This window comes from Durio zibethinus, chromosome 3 (assembly GCF_047325235.1).
Source record: "Durio zibethinus cultivar Kanyao isolate XHJ-2024 chromosome 3, ASM4732523v1, whole genome shotgun sequence".
Lineage (NCBI taxonomy): Eukaryota > Viridiplantae > Streptophyta > Magnoliopsida > Malvales > Malvaceae > Durio > Durio zibethinus.
Window position 1 is genome coordinate 36,913,579 of NC_143164.1, and position 21,427 is coordinate 36,935,005.

At 33.5% G+C, this 21,427-nt stretch overlaps 4 protein-coding genes across 5 annotated transcripts; all 4 read left to right on the forward strand.

Moving 5' to 3' along the window:
* Positions 1-230: 230 nt before the first annotated feature.
* LOC111283490 (uncharacterized) lies at positions 231-3,866 on the forward strand. Its single transcript, XM_022872078.2, has 2 exons — positions 231-522; positions 1,103-3,866. Exon 2 carries the CDS (start codon positions 1,212-1,214, stop codon positions 3,327-3,329), a length of 2,118 nt encoding a protein of 705 aa, XP_022727813.2. The 5' UTR covers positions 231-522; positions 1,103-1,211; the 3' UTR covers positions 3,330-3,866.
* Positions 3,867-6,819: 2,953 nt separating this feature from the next.
* On the forward strand, positions 6,820-8,106 carry LOC111283498 (chlorophyll a-b binding protein 151, chloroplastic). Its single transcript, XM_022872085.2, has 2 exons — positions 6,820-7,020; positions 7,295-8,106. The coding sequence occupies exons 1-2, from the start codon at positions 6,875-6,877 to the stop codon at positions 7,944-7,946; spliced, it is 798 nt and encodes a 265-aa protein (XP_022727820.1). The 5' UTR covers positions 6,820-6,874; the 3' UTR covers positions 7,947-8,106.
* Positions 8,107-9,001: 895 nt separating this feature from the next.
* LOC149519821 (uncharacterized) lies at positions 9,002-9,634 on the forward strand. Its single transcript, XM_089758778.1, has one exon. The coding sequence runs from the start codon at positions 9,118-9,120 to the stop codon at positions 9,493-9,495; it is 378 nt and encodes a 125-aa protein (XP_089614904.1). The 5' UTR covers positions 9,002-9,117; the 3' UTR covers positions 9,496-9,634.
* A 2,468-nt stretch (positions 9,635-12,102) lies between these two features.
* On the forward strand, positions 12,103-15,613 carry LOC111283418 (OBERON-like protein). Of its 2 annotated transcripts, XM_022871961.2 has the most exons (4): positions 12,103-12,187; positions 12,303-12,603; positions 12,934-14,090; positions 14,687-15,613. In XM_022871961.2, the coding sequence occupies exons 3-4, from the start codon at positions 12,953-12,955 to the stop codon at positions 15,307-15,309; spliced, it is 1,761 nt and encodes a 586-aa protein (XP_022727696.2). In that variant the 5' UTR covers positions 12,103-12,187; positions 12,303-12,603; positions 12,934-12,952; the 3' UTR covers positions 15,310-15,613. The 2 variants fall into 2 exon arrangements, with proteins under 2 accessions (XP_022727696.2, XP_022727695.2); XM_022871960.2 differs by lacking the exon at positions 12,303-12,603.
* The last annotated feature ends 5,814 nt before the right edge of the window (positions 15,614-21,427 follow it).

The window sequence follows — 21,427 nt, forward strand, 5'->3', positions numbered from 1 at the left end:
AATTGAAAAAAAATTATTAGCCATTACCCAACTGTACTTCTTTCCCCTACCAAGCATTTTCCTAAAGAAAGTAATTTTCTATTATAATTAATGTCATAATTATTACAATACTTTTAAATTTTTTATTTAAATAAAAAAATATACATAACTATTTTTTATTAAAGTAAATAAAAAATACTGTGCGTATTAAGCATCAGGGTACAAAATAGCAGGCCCAACATTCAATTATCAATTTTTATTATTAATTTTCGCCTGTCCTATTCCCCTGGTCGGCGATCGACGGAATCCGTATTTCGTTACGGCAGATTTTAATCCCTCAGAATTCCCAATTGAAAACCCTAATTTGATTCCTTCACTTGGTTCACTGTAATTCTCCCTCCCAAAATAGAAAATTGATTTTTTGTTTCCTTTTTTAACTGCATTGAGATTCACGAATTAGCTCAAGATTTTGATTTGCTCAAGCTACAAGAGGACACGTGGCGATCTAGGTCTTTCTTCACTTCCATTGTTGCTCAAATCTCTGTGAGTACAGTTTTTTTTTAGTCTTTAACTTTAATTTATATGGAAATGTTTACTTGTACGCTTTAGTTTTGTAAAAAAAGTTTTAACTTTTTAGATAAAAGTTGGGTTAAATTACTTGATTTAAATATTTTTTGAGCTGTTGAACTTGGATCCGTTTGCATTTTTGTTGTTTAGCTTGGAAACTAGTGTGATTTGCTTTTCCGAATTTTTGCAAATTTAGCTGCTTTTTATGGGTTTTTTTTTTTTTTTTTTTTTAACTGAGGAAATTGTGGGAAAAGAAGGGAAATTAGCTGTAAAGTTTACTTTTTTTTTTTGTTCTAAGGGAATAACCCAACTCTGGATAATGCCTGGATTTGGTTAACTTTGATTGATTGATTGATTTGGCTTAAAATTTTTATCTTTTTTTTTTTTTGCCTTTCTGTGGTTTCTCAGAAATTGAATAGAATTCAAAAGGTTAAGATCTTGAATTCAAGTCAAGTGTGTTTGAAAATTGCATGACTTGGTCAATTAGAGTTGTACTTGGAAAGACAAAGCTTGTTTTTGAGAAAGATCTAAATTTTGTCTTGTTGACCATATGCAGAAAGGAGATGGTTGAATATGACAATGCAGCTTCTTTTATGGTTAAGAATGTTGGATTGTTGTAACTTTTGTTTCGAGAGTTTGATTTTGAAAATAGTCTGAATTTCTGAATGGAAACAAACAAAGAGGAGGCTGTTAAAGCGAAAGAGATCGCTGAGAAGCGATTTTGTGAAAGAGACTTTGCAGGTGCTAAGAATTATGCGTTAAAGGCTAAATCGTTGTATCCTGGATTGGAGGGTATATCGCAGATGGTGTCCACATTTGAAGTTTATGTTGCTTCTGAGGCTAAATGTAAAGGCGAAATTGATTATTATTCAATTCTTGGCTTGAAGCCTTCTGCAGATAAAGAGGCAGTGAAGAAACAGTACAAAAAGATGGCTGTGTTACTTCACCCTGATAAGAATAAATGTGTGGGAGCTGATGGGGCGTTCAAACTTGTGTCTGATGCGTGGACTTTGTTGTCGGATAGAATCAAGAAAAGTTCCTATGATATCAAGAGAAACAAACAGATGCTTTCTGGAGTGGTTCAAACTTCAACATATGCTACTGGGGTTACAGGTGTCAGCAACTGTGCAAATTCAACCTCACAAGGTAGACTTGATACTTTTTGGACTGTATGTACATCTTGTAAAGTTCAGTATGAATATCTTCGGAAGTATGTCAATAAGAGACTTTCATGTAAGAACTGCCGAGGTACTTTCATTGCTGTTGAAACTGGGTCAGCCCCAGTGAACGGTTCTTTCCCCTATTGCCCTTGGTCTTATGTGCCAAGTAATGGATATGGAAGTCATGGATATGACGGGGTCACATATGTCCCAACAAATGCTATTTTTTTTACTGGAAATGGGATCTCAGGTTATCATTCTGGGCATGGATACGACTATGTTTCTAACATGTCATTTCAGTGGAACTCACTCCCTGGAACTTCTACTGGGATTGTGGGCCATAATGGTGTGTCAGCCATTTCCACTGATGCCATTTATCAGACCAACGGGGATACTAGAGGAGCAGGGTCAAAGGTGAAATCAAGTGCTGACGGAAAACATTCAATGAAAAAGTTTGCCGCTCAGACAACTCCAAATTTGTCCAATGGCTATAATGAGTCTTCAGGATCTAAGACTGGTAGACTTGAGAAGAAAAGGAAGGTTATTGTTGGTTCCAGTTGTAGAAATGGATATGAAGACAACGGATTAAAATCTTCAGAAGCAAGATTAGCAAATGGAAATCGTGTTGAGCCTGATCCAAAGCTTTCCAACCCAAGTGAACCTCCGAATAGGCAATGCTTAATGGCACCGGCATTTGATGCTAGAAAGGTGTTAATTGACAAGGCGAGGACAGAAATTCGGAAGAAATTGGAAGAGATTAGGTTGGCTTCAGAGGCAGCTGCTGCAGCTTCAGCAGTTAAATTAGGCACTGAAGATGGTCAACCACCAGCTGCTGGAAAGGCTTCCAAAAAGACAAATTTGGCTGTTTCTGTTCATCAATTAGCATCAGATAAAAGTGCACCAATCTCAATTGTAGTTCCTGACTCTGACTTTCATGATTTTGACAAAGATCGATCTGAGGAATGCTTCAAACCAAAGCAAATATGGGCCCTGTATGACGAAGACGATGGTATGCCTCGTTTGTATTGTTTGATTCACCAGGTTGTCTCTGTAAAACCATTTAAAATTCTTGTTACTTACTTGAACTCCAAAACTGATGATGAATTCGGGTCAGTGAATTGGCTGGAGTCTGGGTTTACTAAATCTTGTGGACACTTCAGGGCATGGAATTCTGACATTATTGATCAAGTCAACATTTTCTCTCATCTTCTGAGAGGAGAAAAGGCTGGAAGGGGACGCTGCGTTCGCATATTCCCCAAAAGTGGAGATATTTGGGCTGTTTATCAAAATTGGTCTCCAGATTGGAACAGGTCAACTCCTGATGATGTGAGGCACCAATATGAGATGGTCGAGGTGCTTGATGATTACTCTGAAGAGCTTGGAGTTTGTGTTACTCCCCTTATCAAATTGGCCAGGTTCAAGACAGTATATCAGAGAAATACAAACAAGGATGCCATTAGGTGGATTCCAAGGAGAGAGATGTTTCGCTTTTCACACCAGGTTCCATCTTGGTTACTTAGAGGAGAATCTGGCAATTTGCCCGATCATTGTTGGGATTTAGACCCAGCTGCAACTCCAGATGAGCTTCTTCATGCTGTAACAGAAGCAAAGGCTTTAACATAACCTTGTCATGCAAGAAAAAGCATGATCAGTTTGGAATTTGATTTACCATTGTTACAGAAAAATTAGATTGACTGTACAAACATTTAACACTTGGTTAGCGGCCAACGCAACATTAACTCCTGATGATTTTAGAGGATGTAATATTGCTGAGGAACGCATCCACAATTCTGAATCTATTGACTGGTTACAAAAAATGTTTTTCTTGTCCATCCGAGCTGTAATATCTATTGATGGACACAACAATGCAGTTTGCTGAATTCAGACAGGGTCTTGCTCTTCCCTTGGGCCTAATGCAACCACATTCGGCTAGCTTTCTGGCTGGTACCAACGTTTCTATTTTTGTTTTCTTTTTTCATTGTCTCTGGCTTCCTTCAGAGATCCTTGTTGTAGATTGATATTAGCAGTTAGACTAATTACCCAATTCGAGCTTATATTTGCTCAATCCTATTGTTGTATGCATCTTGACTTTAACAAATGAAGCACATGCCCAATTTGCATTTTGTTTTTATGACACTGAAATTTTTTGGTTTGGGAGCTTTTGGCCGTTGTAAAATTTTCTATGTGCATTTACATATGTTTTCAGTTTCCCCAATCGCATGCTTTGCATCAATTTATTTAAATATGATGATTAAATCACATGTTTTTTATTTTTCTGTCCAAATAAATTGAAAAATAAATAACTAAGTAAAGTAAAAAAAACCCATTTTAACAGGAGAGCATATGCATCAAGGAGCTGTTCCATCAAGAATATGAGGGGTGGCCACTTATCTTATCTCATTCATCAAACCAACTTTAAGAACATGCAATTCTAACCTCATTTATTATAAAGTCAAATAATCCGATTGATTCCCAAGAAGGCACTTCAATTTCATTTCAACAACAAACAAATTGGCTAACATGAAAAAGCCTTATTTGATGGTAGAATAGAAAGTGGCCGAGTAAACATTTAAAAAAAAAAAAAAGGACTCAAGACTCGATCATGAACCACACACTATTAATCAGTAATCACCATTACCCGCCTTTAATTCCATAATTTAAGAATTTTTTTGCAGAGAAAATTATAATTTAAAAATAAAAAATAAATTACAAATACTAAGAATTAAATTTTAAATTTACTAAATATCACTTTTTAAATTGATTGTATTAATCAATGGAACGAATCTTAAATTCATTTAAGTGATGTTTAGTATCGAAAATTCATCCTGATAAATTGAGATTATAAAGACTTACAGCTCTCTGGCTGGCTTTCTGTGATTCCATTAACTAAGTTTTAAAAAAATGAAAAAGAAAAGTACACATTAGTAGCTTTCTATGTTCATTTTCCTTGGAATCTTCTCCATTGAAGAAAAATGGAGAATTTATAGTGTTTTTCTCCTTCAGTTGGTATGAACTAAGAAGAAGGTGTTGGACTGATGATTTTGAGGTGAAATTATGGAGAAAAAGAAAGGAAAAAGAAATTCATGTTGTTGAAATTTGGTCCTTTTCCTCTATGATTCCTGATTTCCTGTGTCTGAGTCTCTCTCTATAACTGCTGAAATGCCACTCTCTGGAAGATTGAGTCCTTGGCTGCTGCAAGGATTACAAGAAAAAACACAACATCACAAACGAATTTTTAATGCAATCATGAACAAAATCTAGAGCTCTCTAGTCATGGTGCAATGCATAAATAGCGCTAATCTTTGCCCTTAAACAACAATACAAAGCAAAATGACTCAGAAAGCAAAACTCTCCACATGTGCTGCTTTCTAAAAGGAAAAGAGAATCACATCTAGCCTGGTCACTATAATTGGTACTTGTATGCCTGATTTATTCCTCAATGGCGGAACCAGTGTTCAGAACATCCAACAAATAATTAATCAAATAATTAATTCACTAAGAAAATTACTATATCGTCTGCTGCATGCTTCAGCTCATCCATTAAGCAGCCAAAATAGGAGTGATTAATCAAATGTTGCTTGGGCGGTAATTGCAACTCAGAGAAACATCTTCTCTCAAACTCCAGTGCTTGCTCATGATCCTCCATAAGCTGCTGCTTGGTACAACTCTATGATCTTAGCAAACATTATTTGTACTGAATTTGGAAATAATTGTGCTAAAGCTACCTTATTCACATTCTAATCGAGTATGATAAAGATGTTGCAAGAAATGACAAAATGAAAAGTATAAATTGTAAAAATGTAATTACCAAAATCCAAGAATCACAACAAGCTGCCAATAGAGCAAATACAATTGGGGAGCGTACAATATGTAAAGAATGCAATCACACCAGTTGTAGCACTCGTCAGAATCAAAAAGTTTTTTGTTTGCATATAAAGATAACAACCTGGTCAGGAAGAACAAGAAGAGTCAAGCACACATCATAAATCTGGACTTTGAGTCAATTGTCAATTTTCAGTTTGCATACCAAGCGTTTTTTTTTTTCACTCAAAATTAGAATAATTCTAACCACTAGGACATCCCAAGAATTATTAAATATGCTGATACAGGATGCAAATGCTGACACAAGGTTGAAGTTTGGGGCAGACATATATTGAATTTGCAGTTTAAACCATTTGTCTTGCATGCATTCTTCAACTTTATGGAGCTCTTTTCTGTTTGTTGTCTTCTCAAACAAGAGGAAGTCATTCTTAGAAGTAGATAAGCTTCTTACTGATTAATATATGTAAAATGTACTCTTCAGTGACTTGCCTAAAAGGAGAACAAAATGTTTGGTGGCCATGGTGGGCTCCTTCTTGCCTTTCAGTAGTCTTTGTCAAGGTGGCAAAGCGCAACAGACATTCTCCTGTTAGTTCCTTGAAGCTGGAACCGTGATGTAAAATATGCTTTTATGTACGTAAAGTAGTTTTTCTTCTTGTTTAAGTAGCAAAAATTAGGGAAAAACTAAACTTCTTATCTTCAAATCTGTCAAAAGTGTTGCTAATTGTTCTTCCTTCAAGAACTCTTTTAAATATACAAGCCTTTTTTAATATATAAGTTATCTGTTGATTTTATAGTTGTAACATGCATCTCGTTCTGTGAAGCAGAGTACCATTTATGTTCATATCAAGGAAATGCTGGTAGTTTGGTTCTTTTTTGAAGAAATTCACTTTAAATTCAGTCTGGTGTGGGCTGGGCAAGCAGGTTTAATGAATGATGAGCCTTTCTTTCAGTTTTCATGTATCTAGAGAACATCTGCTGTTTTGACTTTGAGCTCATCTGATCTTCTAGTTGCCCCAGCCCGAATTTCATTTTGTCCGAAAGCAATGGTTCAAAAAATTCCAGCCCAATATTATTGGGATAGTCTAGGGTAGATCTGTGGCTTTCCGTTCACCACCAAGAAAATCTCCAACAAGATCTTTCAAATCCCACGTGGCGTAACAGCAACCTCAACATCTCTTGAAAAATCAACATGCGAATCCACATCCAATGCACCAACCAATAGACTGCTGCTGATGTGTACATTTCCTGATCCACAACATCTTCTCATTCCATTATAACCCCTCCCCTCTTCCAAGGCAACGTACACCGCAACAACATAAGTCTTAGCTAAAGCCTCAGGCATCACCATGGCAACCTCTGCTATCCAACAATCAGCCTTCGTTGGCCGGACCGCTTTGAAGCAATCCAATGAGCTCGTCCGGAAGGTCGGTGACTTCGGTCGCTTTCGCGTTTACATGCGCAGAACTGTGAAAAGTGCTCCCCCCAGCATCTGGTACATAACCTTTTTGTTGCTAATTCCTACTACATCCTAGTAGGCTCATTTTAAGCCAATATTTGGAAACTATTTGTTAATATACGTTTAAAGAGGAACCTTGAAAAGAGTCAAAACCTTGGTTGAACAATAGGAACATTTTTCATTTTGTTGCTTGCAAATCTAATTGTCCAAAACGATTTATAGAGAAAACTTACGAGCAGAAGCATTAGAGAGTGAACTATATTTCTGGTACATAATCTGATTGCTTGAGCTATAATTTGACAAAAAACAGGTATGGCCCTGACCGCCCAAAGTACTTGGGTCCATTCTCTGACCAAATCCCATCATACCTGACTGGTGAATTTCCCGGTGACTACGGGTGGGACACTGCTGGATTATCAGCTGACCCTGAGACATTTGCTAAGAACCGTGAGCTTGAGGTGATCCACTGCAGATGGGCTATGCTTGGTGCCCTTGGCTGTGTCTTCCCTGAAATTCTTGCAAGGAATGGTGTCAAGTTCGGAGAGGCAGTTTGGTTCAAGGCTGGATCTCAAATCTTTTCCGAAGGTGGCCTTGACTATCTTGGCAACCCAAACCTTATCCATGCCCAGAGCATTCTTGCAATCTGGGCCTGCCAAGTTGTGCTCATGGGATTTGTTGAAGGATACAGAGTTGGAGGTGGACCACTTGGTGAAGGCCTTGACCCAATTTACCCAGGTGGTGCTTTTGACCCACTTGGATTGGCTGATGATCCTGATGCCTTTGCAGAATTGAAGGTTAAGGAGATCAAGAATGGCCGCCTGGCAATGTTCTCCATGTTTGGATTCTACGTCCAGGCTATTGTCACAGGAAAGGGTCCCATTGAGAACCTTTACGACCACCTTGCTGATCCGGTAACCAACAATGCATGGGCTTATGCCACTAACTTTGTCCCTGGAAAATGAAAAACTTCCATAGATCATAGATATGTCTTGAAAGCTGTAACATTAATCGCTATGTGGCATCTGTTGAATATCTGTTGTTCAGAACTCCAGTACTGATGTAATTTCACTGCTTATCTTTGGAGCTATTGTATCATTAATGCCAGATCTTTTGTGCCTGAAATAGTTTCTTTCTTGAGATCATGCAACAAAACTTAACATGTCAGTGCACTGAATCATGTTTTCTGCAGTACTTAAACAACTATGGCATGTTTCCTTTCTGATAAAGTATGTAGATAGAGGAATTTTTACAATTCATTGAACATAATTTCAACTTCAGATGTTCCTAACTCTTCTCTTTTTGTCGGTCTTATCAAGAAACATATTCTATTCATTCTATAAACCCTCAAAAGTGATGGTGGACACAATACCATGAGGATCTTCCCACTCAGTCCTGTTGAAAAAAGCATTAATTTTTCAAATAAGTGTAATGGTTAGTCTAATTCAGTTATGTCATGGTCAGCTTCGGCTGATATAGGTATGGACAGAAAGATGTAATACCGGCGGGTTTCCTTTCTCTTTCCTCCGTTAGCATTAATGGAGTCTGATCAGAAACATCAAACTCCAAAAATTATTCCTTCAGATCCTGTCTTTTTCCATAAACCAAAGTCAAAAATGAAATAAAATCAAAGTTAGTGAGTAGAAAACAGATAGAAGAAATAACATGTATCCAAACGTGCAAGTGAATGAACCATCTTCTCCTAAGCTAACTTGGTTTTCAAAGACAAGCCAACACTGCATCACCTAACCCTTTATTTATTCCCCACAAAGCTTCCATCCAAATGCTACTCCCCAACTCCATTTGGACTCTATCTCTCACGCTTATCCTCCCTTGATAAAGTCCTTTTGCCTACAAACCCACCAACCCAGCCCTCTCTAGACTAGCCTCAAATATCCTTCTTCTTGGATTTTGCAGCACAGCAGCCGATTCTCCTTCACATTACATCACCCAGAACCTGTTGGGCCCTGTACAAAATATCAGCGGTAGGCAGCTCGGTTTAGTCTAATAATTTCGGAAAAGTAAAATTCAACCCAAAGAATAAATAAGTAAAAACATCTATATAACCCTTAAAGCACCAACCATTTTCTCAAACAGCATCAAGCAATTGGCACCAAGGAAAAGGCTTTTCCTGTCATGGTTAAGCAAGGTGGTGATCCTACTATGGTTAGTTCCTCGATTGCCCTTTTGCAAGAAAGGTTTAGACAGCTGCAGAGGGTTAGAGAAAAGAGAGAGGAGAAAGAGCTTCTGAAACTAGTCTCTGAATCGGAACGTGCCAGCCCCACCATGCGCTATGAGCCTAACAGATTGCCCTTCCAACCTGAGGTGATTCGACCTTATAGGCAACCCCCTCAGGATTCACTCTCTCTTGGATTAAACTCACAAAGCAGGCAAACCAATTTCAGAGCTATGGCAATCCCAGAATCAACAAGCTTATGGCCTAACAGTGCAGCCACTTCAAGGACATCTAAACATTTTGACAATTCTGATGTTGATACTTCTCTTCATCTGTAGACAAATCTTACTCTTTTATATGTCTTTCCTCTCTTTCTTTTTTTTGGTCTATATAAGAATGGAAGAGTAATAACACTTTATATGTACTGATAATATACATTGCTGGCTACATCGTCAGATTGTTCATGGAATCAGAAAGGCTGCATTCTGCTCTATCTTAACTATTGTAATTTCTTTCATTTTTTCCTCACTTGGATGGATTCTGATCAAATCTCCATATTCGTATCTTTTTTCGTCTGTCATTCATTGATCATCAAGAATTAACTGATGCTCAATCCACGAGCAGCTGGAATATTAAAAAATAAAAAAGCCAGTTATCAGTTAATATGAAAAAGATCTCAAATTCTCAACTCAATCCATAGTTTCCCATAATAGACTTGTTCACTTTATGGTGCTGCTTCAATGCAAAAACCACAGATTCAAATTCAAGAAATCAAAGCAATCAATGGAAACTGCTGAATTTTTTTTTTTTCCTTTTTGCTCCTTAGGCCATATTTGAATCCAAATTGAGCCACAGCACGATCCGATTGGATGCCATGGGTGTGGTACGGTGAGAAGATATTTTCATTTTCCATAGGAAGATGTTTGGTTATACTATATTTGTCGAGCTTGCTTGTAGTTTATGGTATTGTTTGATGGTATCCGTTTGTGTTTTTTCGCTGCTTGTTATGTTGCATGATGCTGTTGCTTCTGACTTGTAATGCGATACCAGCGATCTTCTTCTATGTTGCTTTTTTCTTGTTTGAATGTTGTTCTACATTGGAATGTACATGACTCTTTGATGCATACTTTTGTGGTATAAAAATAAAGTTGTTTTGTCGCTAGAACTTTTACATGGAATGAAGCATTGACCTTCCCCTCCACTTTTGTATCTTTGCAAGTGTTTGTTTCTTTGATTGATAAACAAGAGATACCCATTTGGTAGACAGCTTAATTTAAGGCTTCCCGTCACGAGACTAGGGTCGTAATGGTTTTGGATCAATTCGATTTGTTTTTTTTTTTAATATTTTATTATATTATAAAATTTTAAGATCTAATCTAAATTTGAATTGATTTTTCATAAAATTCGATTTGAATCAAATTGAATTTTATTTGTTCAATTTAATTTTTAATTTTTTTATTTTTATATATTATTTTAATATATTTAAATAAATTTTGATATAAAATTTTATAAAAATTTTAAAAGTATATAATTCGGTTTGATTTTTTTTTTATTTTTTTTTTTCAATTTAAAATATGATATGAACCTAATATATACATATAATATCTGAATTTAATACGAATCAAATAAAAAAAAATCGATTCAAACTAAATCGAACATTACAATTTTAAATCAATTATTTTTTTTTTCTCTCCTCTACACTAAACATGTTCACAAACTAAATTATTCATCCTATTCACGAGCTTGATTTCATTCAGATTGAGTTTTGAACATAAATTATAGAATTTGGATCTATTTGGGTTAAAATTTTATTTTATTTTATTAATAAGATTTAATTTTTATTTTAAAATATATTTGAAAATAATAATTAACTTATGTCAATATTGTCATTTTTTATTATCAAGTTTCAACCCAAGAATCTCCACATAAAATTGAGGGGCACAAGGTAGAGATCAACAAGGCTTTTAAAATCAATTGTTGGGTGTCAAGCAAATCAAAGATTTTATGGATGCAAACCTCCTACCAATGGTATAGGCATGGGCCATGAACGTCACTGATGTTTTATGTATCCATTTGTCTGGGTCGAGCCGAGGAGAGGTAAATTCCTAAAATCAAGAAAAGAAAGTGGTTAAAGAAAAAAAACAAACGATAAAATGATGCTTGAATGGTTTTATTTAATTATTTAGATACGTGATCGAAAGGGGATATGAATATCATAGATTGTCTGAAGTCAATCTTAAGATCAAGATAATATGATAGTTCGAATTGATTTGAACGTTAATAATTTAATTTATTGCATGAAATCAATTTTAAAATTAAGATGATTTGATAGATCTAATTAATTTAAATGTTAATCGTTCAATTTAAAAATAATAAATTAACATTTAAAAAATTTATTAGATAAGTTAACGAGATAATTGAGTTGATATAATTTCATGAAATCAGGTTGACTAACACATGACAACTTTAACGAAAAAAATTTTATCATTTGAATCTAAAAATGCTTGTACCGTTAACAATAACAAAGTTTATAAATTATATGGGAGTTAAAAGATGGTTTAAACTTACATATATGAATTATAAATAATTTTTTTTAAATAATTAATATAAATTAAAATATGATATTTTTTTATATTTTATATAAAATATTATATATATATATACACGAACTCTTATGAATATGAAAAATAAATCAGATTAGTCTATTCGGCCTGAAATTCATTGTTATACGAATTATTAGACGTGGCACCTTTTAACATTTTCAAGATATTAATCGATTGAATTAGAGGTATCTTTTTTTTAATTTCATTTGGACCATTTTCTATTATTAATAGGCACCCAAAACTTATCAAAATTACATATTTATCCCAAAACGGCATTGCTATTGCATATCCAGGAAACAACGCGAGCCTTTAAAAAAAAAGGGGAATAAATAAAAAATCTCCATTTGCTGGAAGGACTCTTTGACTGATTAATCTCTCCTTCTCAAGTCTCCTCCGATCGGACCTTTCGATCCAATCTTCGTTAAAGGTATAACCTTTGCTTCAATTATACTCTATCAGTTTTAGGGTTTTCTCTCATGATTTTACTTTCATTTTGAGTTCTCGAAGTTGTTGATTAGCGATGTGCTGGTTTCTGGTTTTAGGTTTCTCGATTAGGTAAGCTTTTCTTAGTTCGTCGAATTTCGAATTGGGGTTGTTTTGCTAGGGTTTGACTCAGATTAGGGTTTGACCCATCTATATCAGAGTTTACGGTACGAGATCAGAAGAATTGTTGCTCAAAGAGAACGAATTTTGGGTGGTTTTGAACAGCCATGGGCGCTTGGTTGTTGACATAAATTTGGAATTTTGGATTTAACTTTTTGGTCAATTGAGTTGGGATCACGGAGTGAATATTGATTAAAACCTGCCCAAAATTGTTTTTGGGCTTCAAAGGATTAAGACTAGGTAATTGGTTATCTATAATATGGGCTGTTTCAAATGTGTTTTTAGCGCTGAAATGTATGATCTTAGTTTTATATGGAACAATTATTTTGGAATAGTATTACTTATTTTGGAATAGTTTTATAATCAGTTATTTGTTGTCGATAATTATGCTTTTTTTTTTTTACTATTATCTTTTAATTTTTAACAACTTTTGAAGAAGTAAAAAATCAGATAGAAAAAAATCAAGCAGCAGTTAAGGTGGAACCCTAGTAGAAAAAAGCTTAAATTTATAGTATTATGTTTTCTAAGTTGTGCTGGATGATGACTCAGAGGAGTTGCTTTCATTTACAGATTAATCAAGATTTTATTGATGGGAACATCATCTGGTTCTAATATTAACCAGCAGCATTTGTCGAAGATGTTGCCTCCGCGTCAACAACCATGGTCGGGGAGCTTACAAACATCGTTGTCATTAGTCTCCTCAGATCCTCATTTGTCACCTGATGCCCAAGAACCCAGAACAAACTCAGATAATGTTCATGAGTCTCCTACTGAGAGTGCTAGCTCACGAGAGACTTGGCCTATTGCTGATGCAGTTGCAGCAAAGAAAATGGAAAATGGGAAAACTGAAAATGATTGCCCTGAGCAGTCTGTCATTCATTGTATTTCTAGTGCTGATAAGATAACTCTTCGAGACATTGCAAGAGAAAGAGTCGATGTTATCTCTGAAAAGATGCATCACCTACCTGATGAGTTTCTAGATGAGCTAAAGAATCAACTCAAAGTAATCCTAGAAGGCAATGGTGGTTCACAAAACAGGGAGGAGTTTTTAATTCTGCAGAAGTTTGTTCAAAGTAGATCTGATTTAACTGCAAAGACATTGATTAGAGCACACCGGGTACAGCTTGAAATCCTTGTTGCAATAAATATGGGAATTCAGGCATTCTTGCATCCCAACATCAGTCTATCCCAAACTTCTCTCATTGAGGTTTTTGTGTACAAGAGATGCAGAAATATAGCATGCCAAAACCAGCTACCTGCAGATGACTGCACCTGTGAAATATGTTCCAATAGGAATGGTTTTTGCAATCTTTGTATGTGTGTTATTTGCAACAAGTTCGATTTTGAAGTAAATACCTGCCGCTGGATAGGTTGTGATTTGTGCTCCCATTGGACTCATACTGATTGTGCTATTCGTGATGGGCAAATTTGTATGGGTCCTTCTGTTATAAGTGGAGCAGGTCCTACTGAAATGCTTTTCAGGTGCCGAGCTTGCAAGCGAACATCTGAACTGTTAGATTGGGTTAAAGATGTCTTCCAGCATTGTGCTCTGGCATGGGATAGGGAAGCTCTTATGAGAGAACTTGATTTTGTTAGCAGGATTTTTTGTGGAAGTGATGACCTTAGAGGGAAGAAACTCTTACAGAAGTGTGAGGATCTTTTAGAAACAATGAGGGGTGGACTAGCAGAGTCCGCAGCTTGCAGATCGATATTAATTTTTTTCCAAGGTACAATGTGTGGCAGTTATTTAATTATCTTGCAAAATATCATGTGAAATTTTTTGTTATCTGGTGAAAAATGTATGGGAGATGAAAAATACCAGTTAGTTATGGGGAAGACTAAAGAAGGTAGAGATCGAGACTTCATTCGTGGATTTCCAATTTTAGGTTTATTTTAAAACCCCAAAGGCTTTAGCATCCACAATTGCTTCACACAATCATAAGAAGAGCATAATAGCACCTAAAATACATGTAAATGTTCTCTTTGTTAATTAAAAGAAGTGACAATTCTTGTACAGAGGCTTCTACTATTAGTTGAAGGAATTGGACTCAGAAATTGAAAGTACAAAGAGCTAATCCCTAAGAATTGTTAGACTGGGAAATTAAAAAGACTCAAAAGTCTGCAATTTTCAGTAAATCTAGAAATTGACTAGGGTCCTAACTCCTAAATCAGTACGATATAGTAAAGAAAGATCATAAGTTTCAGATATTCATAACATTTGATCTTGACTCTTCTTTAACAATTTTGTTCTCTGAATCAAGAATTTTGTGTTGCATGAAAGTTCTACTTTGTTTTGATAAATCATTGTTACTCTGTCATGTAGAGCTTGATATGGATTCTCCAACAAGCATGGAAAATGGGGAAAGTGGGCGGTTGATAGCACCACAAGAGGCATGCAATCGAATTGCAGATGTAGTGCAGGAGGCCGTAAGGAAGATGGAAATGGTGGCTAATGAGAAGATGAGAATGTTCAAGAAAGCTCGCTTGTCTCTTGAAGCTTGTGAGCAGGAGCTTAAGGACAAGGCCAAGGAAGTAGCAGAACTAAAGCTGGAGAGACAAAAAAAGAAGCAGCAGATAGAAGAGCTGGAAAGCATTGTAAGGCTTAAACAGGCAGAGGCTGATATGTTCCAGCTTAAGGCGCATGAGGCAAAACGAGAGGCTGAGAAGCTTCAAAGAATTGCTCTTGCGAAGTCAGATAAATCAGAGGAAGAGTATGCTAGCAGTTACCTGAAACTTCGTCTAAGTGAGGCAGAGGCTGAAAAGCAGTATTTGTTTGAAAAGATAAAGCTGCAGGAGAGCTCACGTGCATCACAGAGCAATAGTGGAGGCGATCCTTCACAGGTTTTGATGTATTCCAAAATCCATGATCTGCTCCGTGGATACAACATCCCGTCTAAGACAGAATTCCATCCAAATGAGCGCCACAGTTTTAGATCGAATCCCTAAGGAATTCTGAGTATGTTATTTATTGAAGTAAGCTGTCTAAGGAAGTATGTTGCTTTGTTGTTAAACTGGTGTGTAAGATTTGCAACTTTAATTTATCCATGAACCTTCAATCAATGTCAATTAATTTGCTACCCTGTAAAAGTAATTAGGAGGTGTAAATCTGGGTTCCTTTTTTTTTTTTAAGCTTTTGTAACGTATCAAGATGAGACTAGTATCATAATATTTTGTCCTTACGGATGAACTTACTCTTCCGTGGTTTTATGTGCAATGAGCATGCCCCGGATTCTGTAGTTGCAATTTTGAACTTACCTGGCTTGCGTGTGCATGATTATACAATTTCCACGATCATTTGCATCACAGCACTGCACTTTACATTGGTGTTCAGTAGTGCAGTGGAAACGATCCGTTTCAAGTGAATTATAGTTAATATTTTTTGCCTCGTCATCATCTGGTTTCAGAGAACTCCGGAGCTCTTTTGCAGGGAGATTGATGGGTAAGGTTCCTGAGAGAGACACAACGCTGTCAAAGGTGATGGCCTTGCCGATTCCATGACAGCTTTTCAGAGAGGTTACATTCCATCTGTAGCCATGATTAATTCCTGCATTGGTTCACCATCATATCTTGTCTTTCATCGTGGGTTATTGCCTGGGATGCTTGATGGTACCATTACAGTATTGGAAAATGGAAGCGGTTGAAATGAAGCACTGTCGAAATTAGGTGACAGAAAATCAAATCTCAGAAATGATCTCAACTGATTGCAACTAGAGGCAGTTCATCGTCTATCAGCTTCAGACTTCATACCTTAGCAAGTTTGTGGATGCCATTCAAGAGCCCGAGGAGGATAATAAATTTAAGGTAAAACCATAGTCTCTATGTTAACCATTGATGCCTGTATGTTATATAATAATAATCCGAATGAAGCCTATTTGTAGTATTTGTTAAACAATAAAATTGAGGCCCAAGCACACAATTAGCCAACTCATGGTCATCATCCATGTTATGTCATTGGCCTACACCCAGATATTGGAACCAAAAAAAATTAAAAGATGGTAAACCAGACAAATTAGTAGAAATAAGTACCTAGGACTTTCTTCTATGAAATTTTGAGCTAGAATAAGAAAATTAGACATAATACTATAATACTGTCAGGTAATGTTTGATATTTTTTTCAACATCGATTAATAAAGACAGTCAATTAGACCACGTTAATTTAATTTTAAGTTAACTTATATTCTTAATGATGACTTAAAATTAAATATCTTCATCAATAGCCTTATGATCTATTAATAGAATATTAAATTTTTAATTTTAATAATCAAATTCAAACCTTGACAATCTAAAGTCTTCTTCAATAAAGAACCCAGACTTGTAGAGTTGGCCAAGATGGTTTCAATGTTGAATAATTTGTCTGAAGTCTTGTCGAGTGTTTTGCAGTTTTAGCAGGCTTGACAGTTGACATTACAGATTTCTTGTTTAGGTCAAGTAATTCTGGGAATTTATTTTGTTTATTTAATTATTTATTTTTGGATGTTTTACAATTAGTCTGAAACTGAGATGGAATGTGCCTTTCTGAACTTTTTCCTACATCTTTCCTCTAACATTGCTGTGAAGAAGTCTTGGTCAATCACTCAATTATTTTTACTATGACATACAATTCTTCTTCAACCATTGACAACAACATTTTAGAAAATTATAAATTTTTTTTGGAATATGGAAAATTTTGAAGCCACAGATCATATATATATATATATATATATATATATATTCCCAATCCTTATAATTTTAAAGTGACCCATTTATCACTATATATATATATATATATATAGTGATAAATGGGTCACTTTAAAATTATAAGGATTGGGTATGCTAACAAAAGAGATTGCAACGTGTCCGATTAGGCGGGTTTTTTTTGTCTCAACTTAATTTTATATCTTTAATATTAAAATTTAATTTAATCTAATTTTTATTTTATTTTTATATTTACATTCGAACTTGATTCAATATTATATAAAATCATAATTAATTCAATTCGAAATTAATAAAATATTTTTTAATATAAAATTTTATTTTTATATAACTTATTATTTTTAAATATAAATATAAAATTAAATATATATATAGATATGTAATTAAATAAATAATAAAAAATATTTTTAAAATATATACTAGGTTGGGTTAGGATGAATTTATCTAAAATTTAATCTTAATTCGACTCTAATTATTTTTATTTAAAACCTTATTTAACTCGAAATCCAATTAAAAAAAACGATCTTATAAGATTATATCGAAACCCAACAAATACAGATTAAATTATTAATCCTAACTAACAATAGCTTGATTTATTTCTATGAAAGAGAATCCAAGATGATAAACTTTGTATCTCGTTTTGTAATTTGAGAATAAAAAAAAAATTATAAATACTAAAATTTGAATTTCAAACATATAAGATATCATCTTTTAAAAATAGTTATATGAATTAGTTGTATTAAATTTCGAGTTTATTAATTGATACGTGAATAATTATAATTAAATAAAAAAGTAAAAATCTAAAGCATGCATGAAGTTGAAGAGTGAGTTCCAAGGACTAGAGACACCAAAATGTTAGAAAGGACCCACGTGAGACCCAAAATGGAAAACAAAATGGGGTTGCTGAACTCAATTGGAGGCCATAGCATTAGGATTACTGCAAAGCTTTTTCATCTTGGGAAGGTGAAGACAAAACATGCAGATGCAAAAAGGTAGAAAATGGAGGAGTCCATCTCCTAAAAGCTCGAGCATATATATATGGTCGGCAAATGACAGGGAAGAAGCTAGGCAAGGAAAATCAAGCTTAATCATGCTTCTTGCTTGTTGGCAACCAACTTTCAGAGACATCAAAGTTTAAATACTTTTAACTTATTAGTCTTAATGCAGGTGCATGCATGCATGCTAGGAAATTTTTATATGGACCCAATGTTGGAATCATTCTTTTTTTGGGTTTAGGACTTTAGGGAACATCTGGGGTTTGATTTGTTCATTTATTTTTCTCTTTTTTTTATTCTTTTATTATTCTTATGGTTATTTTAATGTACAAATTGAATAACTTTTTCCGACATCACAACATTTAAAAATCTCGAAAATCTTTTATTGTGTAATTCAAAATACTTATACGTCAAAAGCAAAATGAATGACCATTTTTTTTTCAGTATGTATTAATTTTGAATTTTTGCTAATTAGCCAACCTACTTTATATCAGAAAATATATGATTTTGTTCCCAAAATGTTTTCCACACGCATGCACATATTTTGGATTTTTGTAGGTATCCAATTGTATCAACATCACATGTAAAGATTTTATGTTCTTGGTTGCATTTATATCAAAAGACAAAGGCCGGGATTTTTTGGTTCATTTACTAATTTATTAGAGTTACTTTGACCATCTGATTTAGGGTTCTTATTAAATTTATTAACTTTTTTTATGGATAAATCTTAGTTATAAAAAGAAGAGATCAACTTGAAACTCCCTCTCAATAGCATATATCTATTTATATTTCCAAGGGTATTAATATTAAATGTCCAAGGAGCACTATGTCTCCTTCGAAATCATAAAATTGGATTATTAATTGATGACAAGCATTTCCATTTTGACTGTGAAGTTTTTTTTTTAAACATGCGAGAGTTTCCTTTCTTGCTTTTTGTTGATAGCGTTTTTGGTGGAATTTATCTAGTAGGTAAGCTGGAAGGTGAGTTAGGTTGGTCCGGATCTACAGTAAAGAAAGCACAATTCAAGAGCGTCAAAATTTGTTATTCGGAATGTGCTTTAACGCTCTAGTCGAGTAGGTATATTAGAGTTTTGGGAAGATGAAGATGAGTTGCAGAGAAAACTTGAGAGAAAGAGACTTAGAATGAATGTTCCTAAACCTCCTATTGACGGGAGCATGGAGTAGCGATAAGATTAAAGTAGGTGATAGTTAATGAAAATTTTATGTGAAGCTTGATAAGAATCCAAGTAAATTAGCGTGGATTGCAAGCAAGTGGTTGAGAAGTTTGATTTTGTTTGATGATATTGATGTGACGTTAGATCTTTTATGGGTGAGAATTCATGGATGATAAAGTTTTGTTAGGCGAGCAACTCAAGGGCAAGCTTATACAATGACGAGGAATTTGGATGCCGATTTTTTTTAATGGTGACGTGGCAGTCTGTATATTAACTTGACAAATATAAAAATTGATTTTGTTAATTGGATGATTGGGTGTAATACTTCTAACTCTCCACTTTAAATTAACCTTTTTTAGCTTAAAGTTTCCTTATATTGCATTAATTTTAATTTTTTTAATTTATTTTAGATATAATTTTAACTTCTAATGCGGAGCGTAGTTGAAACATTTTCATAGTATTAAAAATTGTATTTCATGATTGAATTTTTAAAATTTTAAGATTTAATTTAATTAATTTATATAATCATTCATTAAAAGTAATATTTAGTAATTTTAATTTTAAATTTTTAATAGTTGCAATTCTTTTTTATTCTCAAAATATTATTTTTTTATAAAAAATTAAAAAATATAATTTTCAATAAGGTGAGAATGCTCCACCTTGCTCTTAAATGAGAAAAAAACTTATATGAAGTTTTATAAGTGGAGTTCATGAAGTTTTTTTTTTTAAATAAATAAATAAAAAGTAAAATTGATAGATTAAACAATTTCATCACATAAATTAAACGTGTAAAATTTGAAAAAAAATTGATATATTTATTAATAAATATTTTTAATAAAAATATTAACAAAATTTTTATCATTAAATAAGTATTAATCAAATTTGAATTATAAATAATATTTTAAATAAATTTTTATATATTATTGATTTTCACATTAAACTCTATTAATCTATCAATTCAAATTTTTTATTAAATTTTTTATTTATTTAATTTTAATAAAAAACTTCACAAACTTTACTTTTAAAACTTCATCCTTAAATAATGCTTAATATCAATAATAATTATTATATTAATCCATGCAACTAAAAGAGAAAAGTAAAATAAAATAAACCTAATTAAAGATGATAATTTAGTTTAAATATAGTCATCATTGCTCGCTTGATATATCTAATCTCATATCAAGACTCATAGTATCCTCCAAACAAGGAATCAAATCATGATGTGGCAATAGATTTTGTCGGTCACTTTAAGATCGACATAAAGCAATATTAATTATTAATATTTGTTGATCCGAATGATTAAAGAATTTAATTTTTTTAAAAATAAATTTAAAATTTTATGAATAAATGACATAATCGTTATGAAAGTTTATTTTCTTATAAGATATAATTCGATTTAATTTTAAATTAATCAAATTTTAAAATAATTAAAATTCTCATAAAAAAAAAAAAAGCACGTTAACTTAAAAGCTCTCCCTTTCTCTAATGTATGGGACAAGCATCAACAAAGGGAAAATTCCAAAAAAAGGGCATCCAGAAAGAGTGATGGAGATAAGAGTTGTGGGCCATTGGGACACTAACTTTGATCCAAAACATGTTTTAACTTTGGAGTCACTTAGGGTTATTACACCTACGTTGGATTATTACACCTATGTTGGATTATCTTTATGTTGTTCCAAAGGAACGATGAATATCGTCTGCTTCACGTAGACATGGCTATCAATCGATTACATGACTATTATTAATTTATTTAATTATTAAATGTCGATTTCGATGAAAAGTTATAAAATTATTTTTATTTTGATTTTTTTTACCTAAAATAATTTGACATTTTCTTTGATTGTTAGTTTCGAAGGAAAGGGTTGGTCAAGTCTTCAATAGACATGACTCTATGTTCAATTCTAGAAATTTGGTTTGGGAGGGAACCCTGACCAAATTATTAGAATTTAAGAACTTGATATGACTCGTTCTAGTCCATTTAAAACTGTAATATGTTTTTAATAAATAGTAAATTTAATAATTTAAAATATAATATAAATATGATATAAAAATAAAATAAAATATGATATAATTTAAAATTTTAATAATAATTAATATAAATTTAATAAAATTAAAATTATATTTTATATTTTCGTATTAATATAAATTATGTTACGTAATTTTCGTGTAAAATATAATATAAATATATAAATTTTAATATTT

What these genes read in the sequence shown, in the direction of transcription:
- LOC111283498 (XM_022872085.2), top strand. Translation starts at nt 6,875, where the DNA reads ATGGCAACCTCTGCTATCCAACAATCAGCCTTCGTTGGCCGGACCGCT. An exon ending in AGTGCTCCCCCCAGCATCTG is followed by an intron (nt 7,021 to 7,294) that starts GTACATAACCTT and finishes GACAAAAAACAG; the next exon opens with GTATGGCCCTGACCGCCCAA.
- LOC111283490 (XM_022872078.2), top strand. Translation starts at nt 1,212, where the DNA reads ATGGAAACAAACAAAGAGGAGGCTGTTAAAGCGAAAGAGATCGCTGAG.
- LOC149519821 (XM_089758778.1), top strand. Translation starts at nt 9,118, where the DNA reads ATGGTTAAGCAAGGTGGTGATCCTACTATGGTTAGTTCCTCGATTGCC.
- LOC111283418 (XM_022871961.2), top strand. Translation starts at nt 12,953, where the DNA reads ATGGGAACATCATCTGGTTCTAATATTAACCAGCAGCATTTGTCGAAG. An exon ending in GATATTAATTTTTTTCCAAG is followed by an intron (nt 14,091 to 14,686) that starts GTACAATGTGTG and finishes TCTGTCATGTAG; the next exon opens with AGCTTGATATGGATTCTCCA.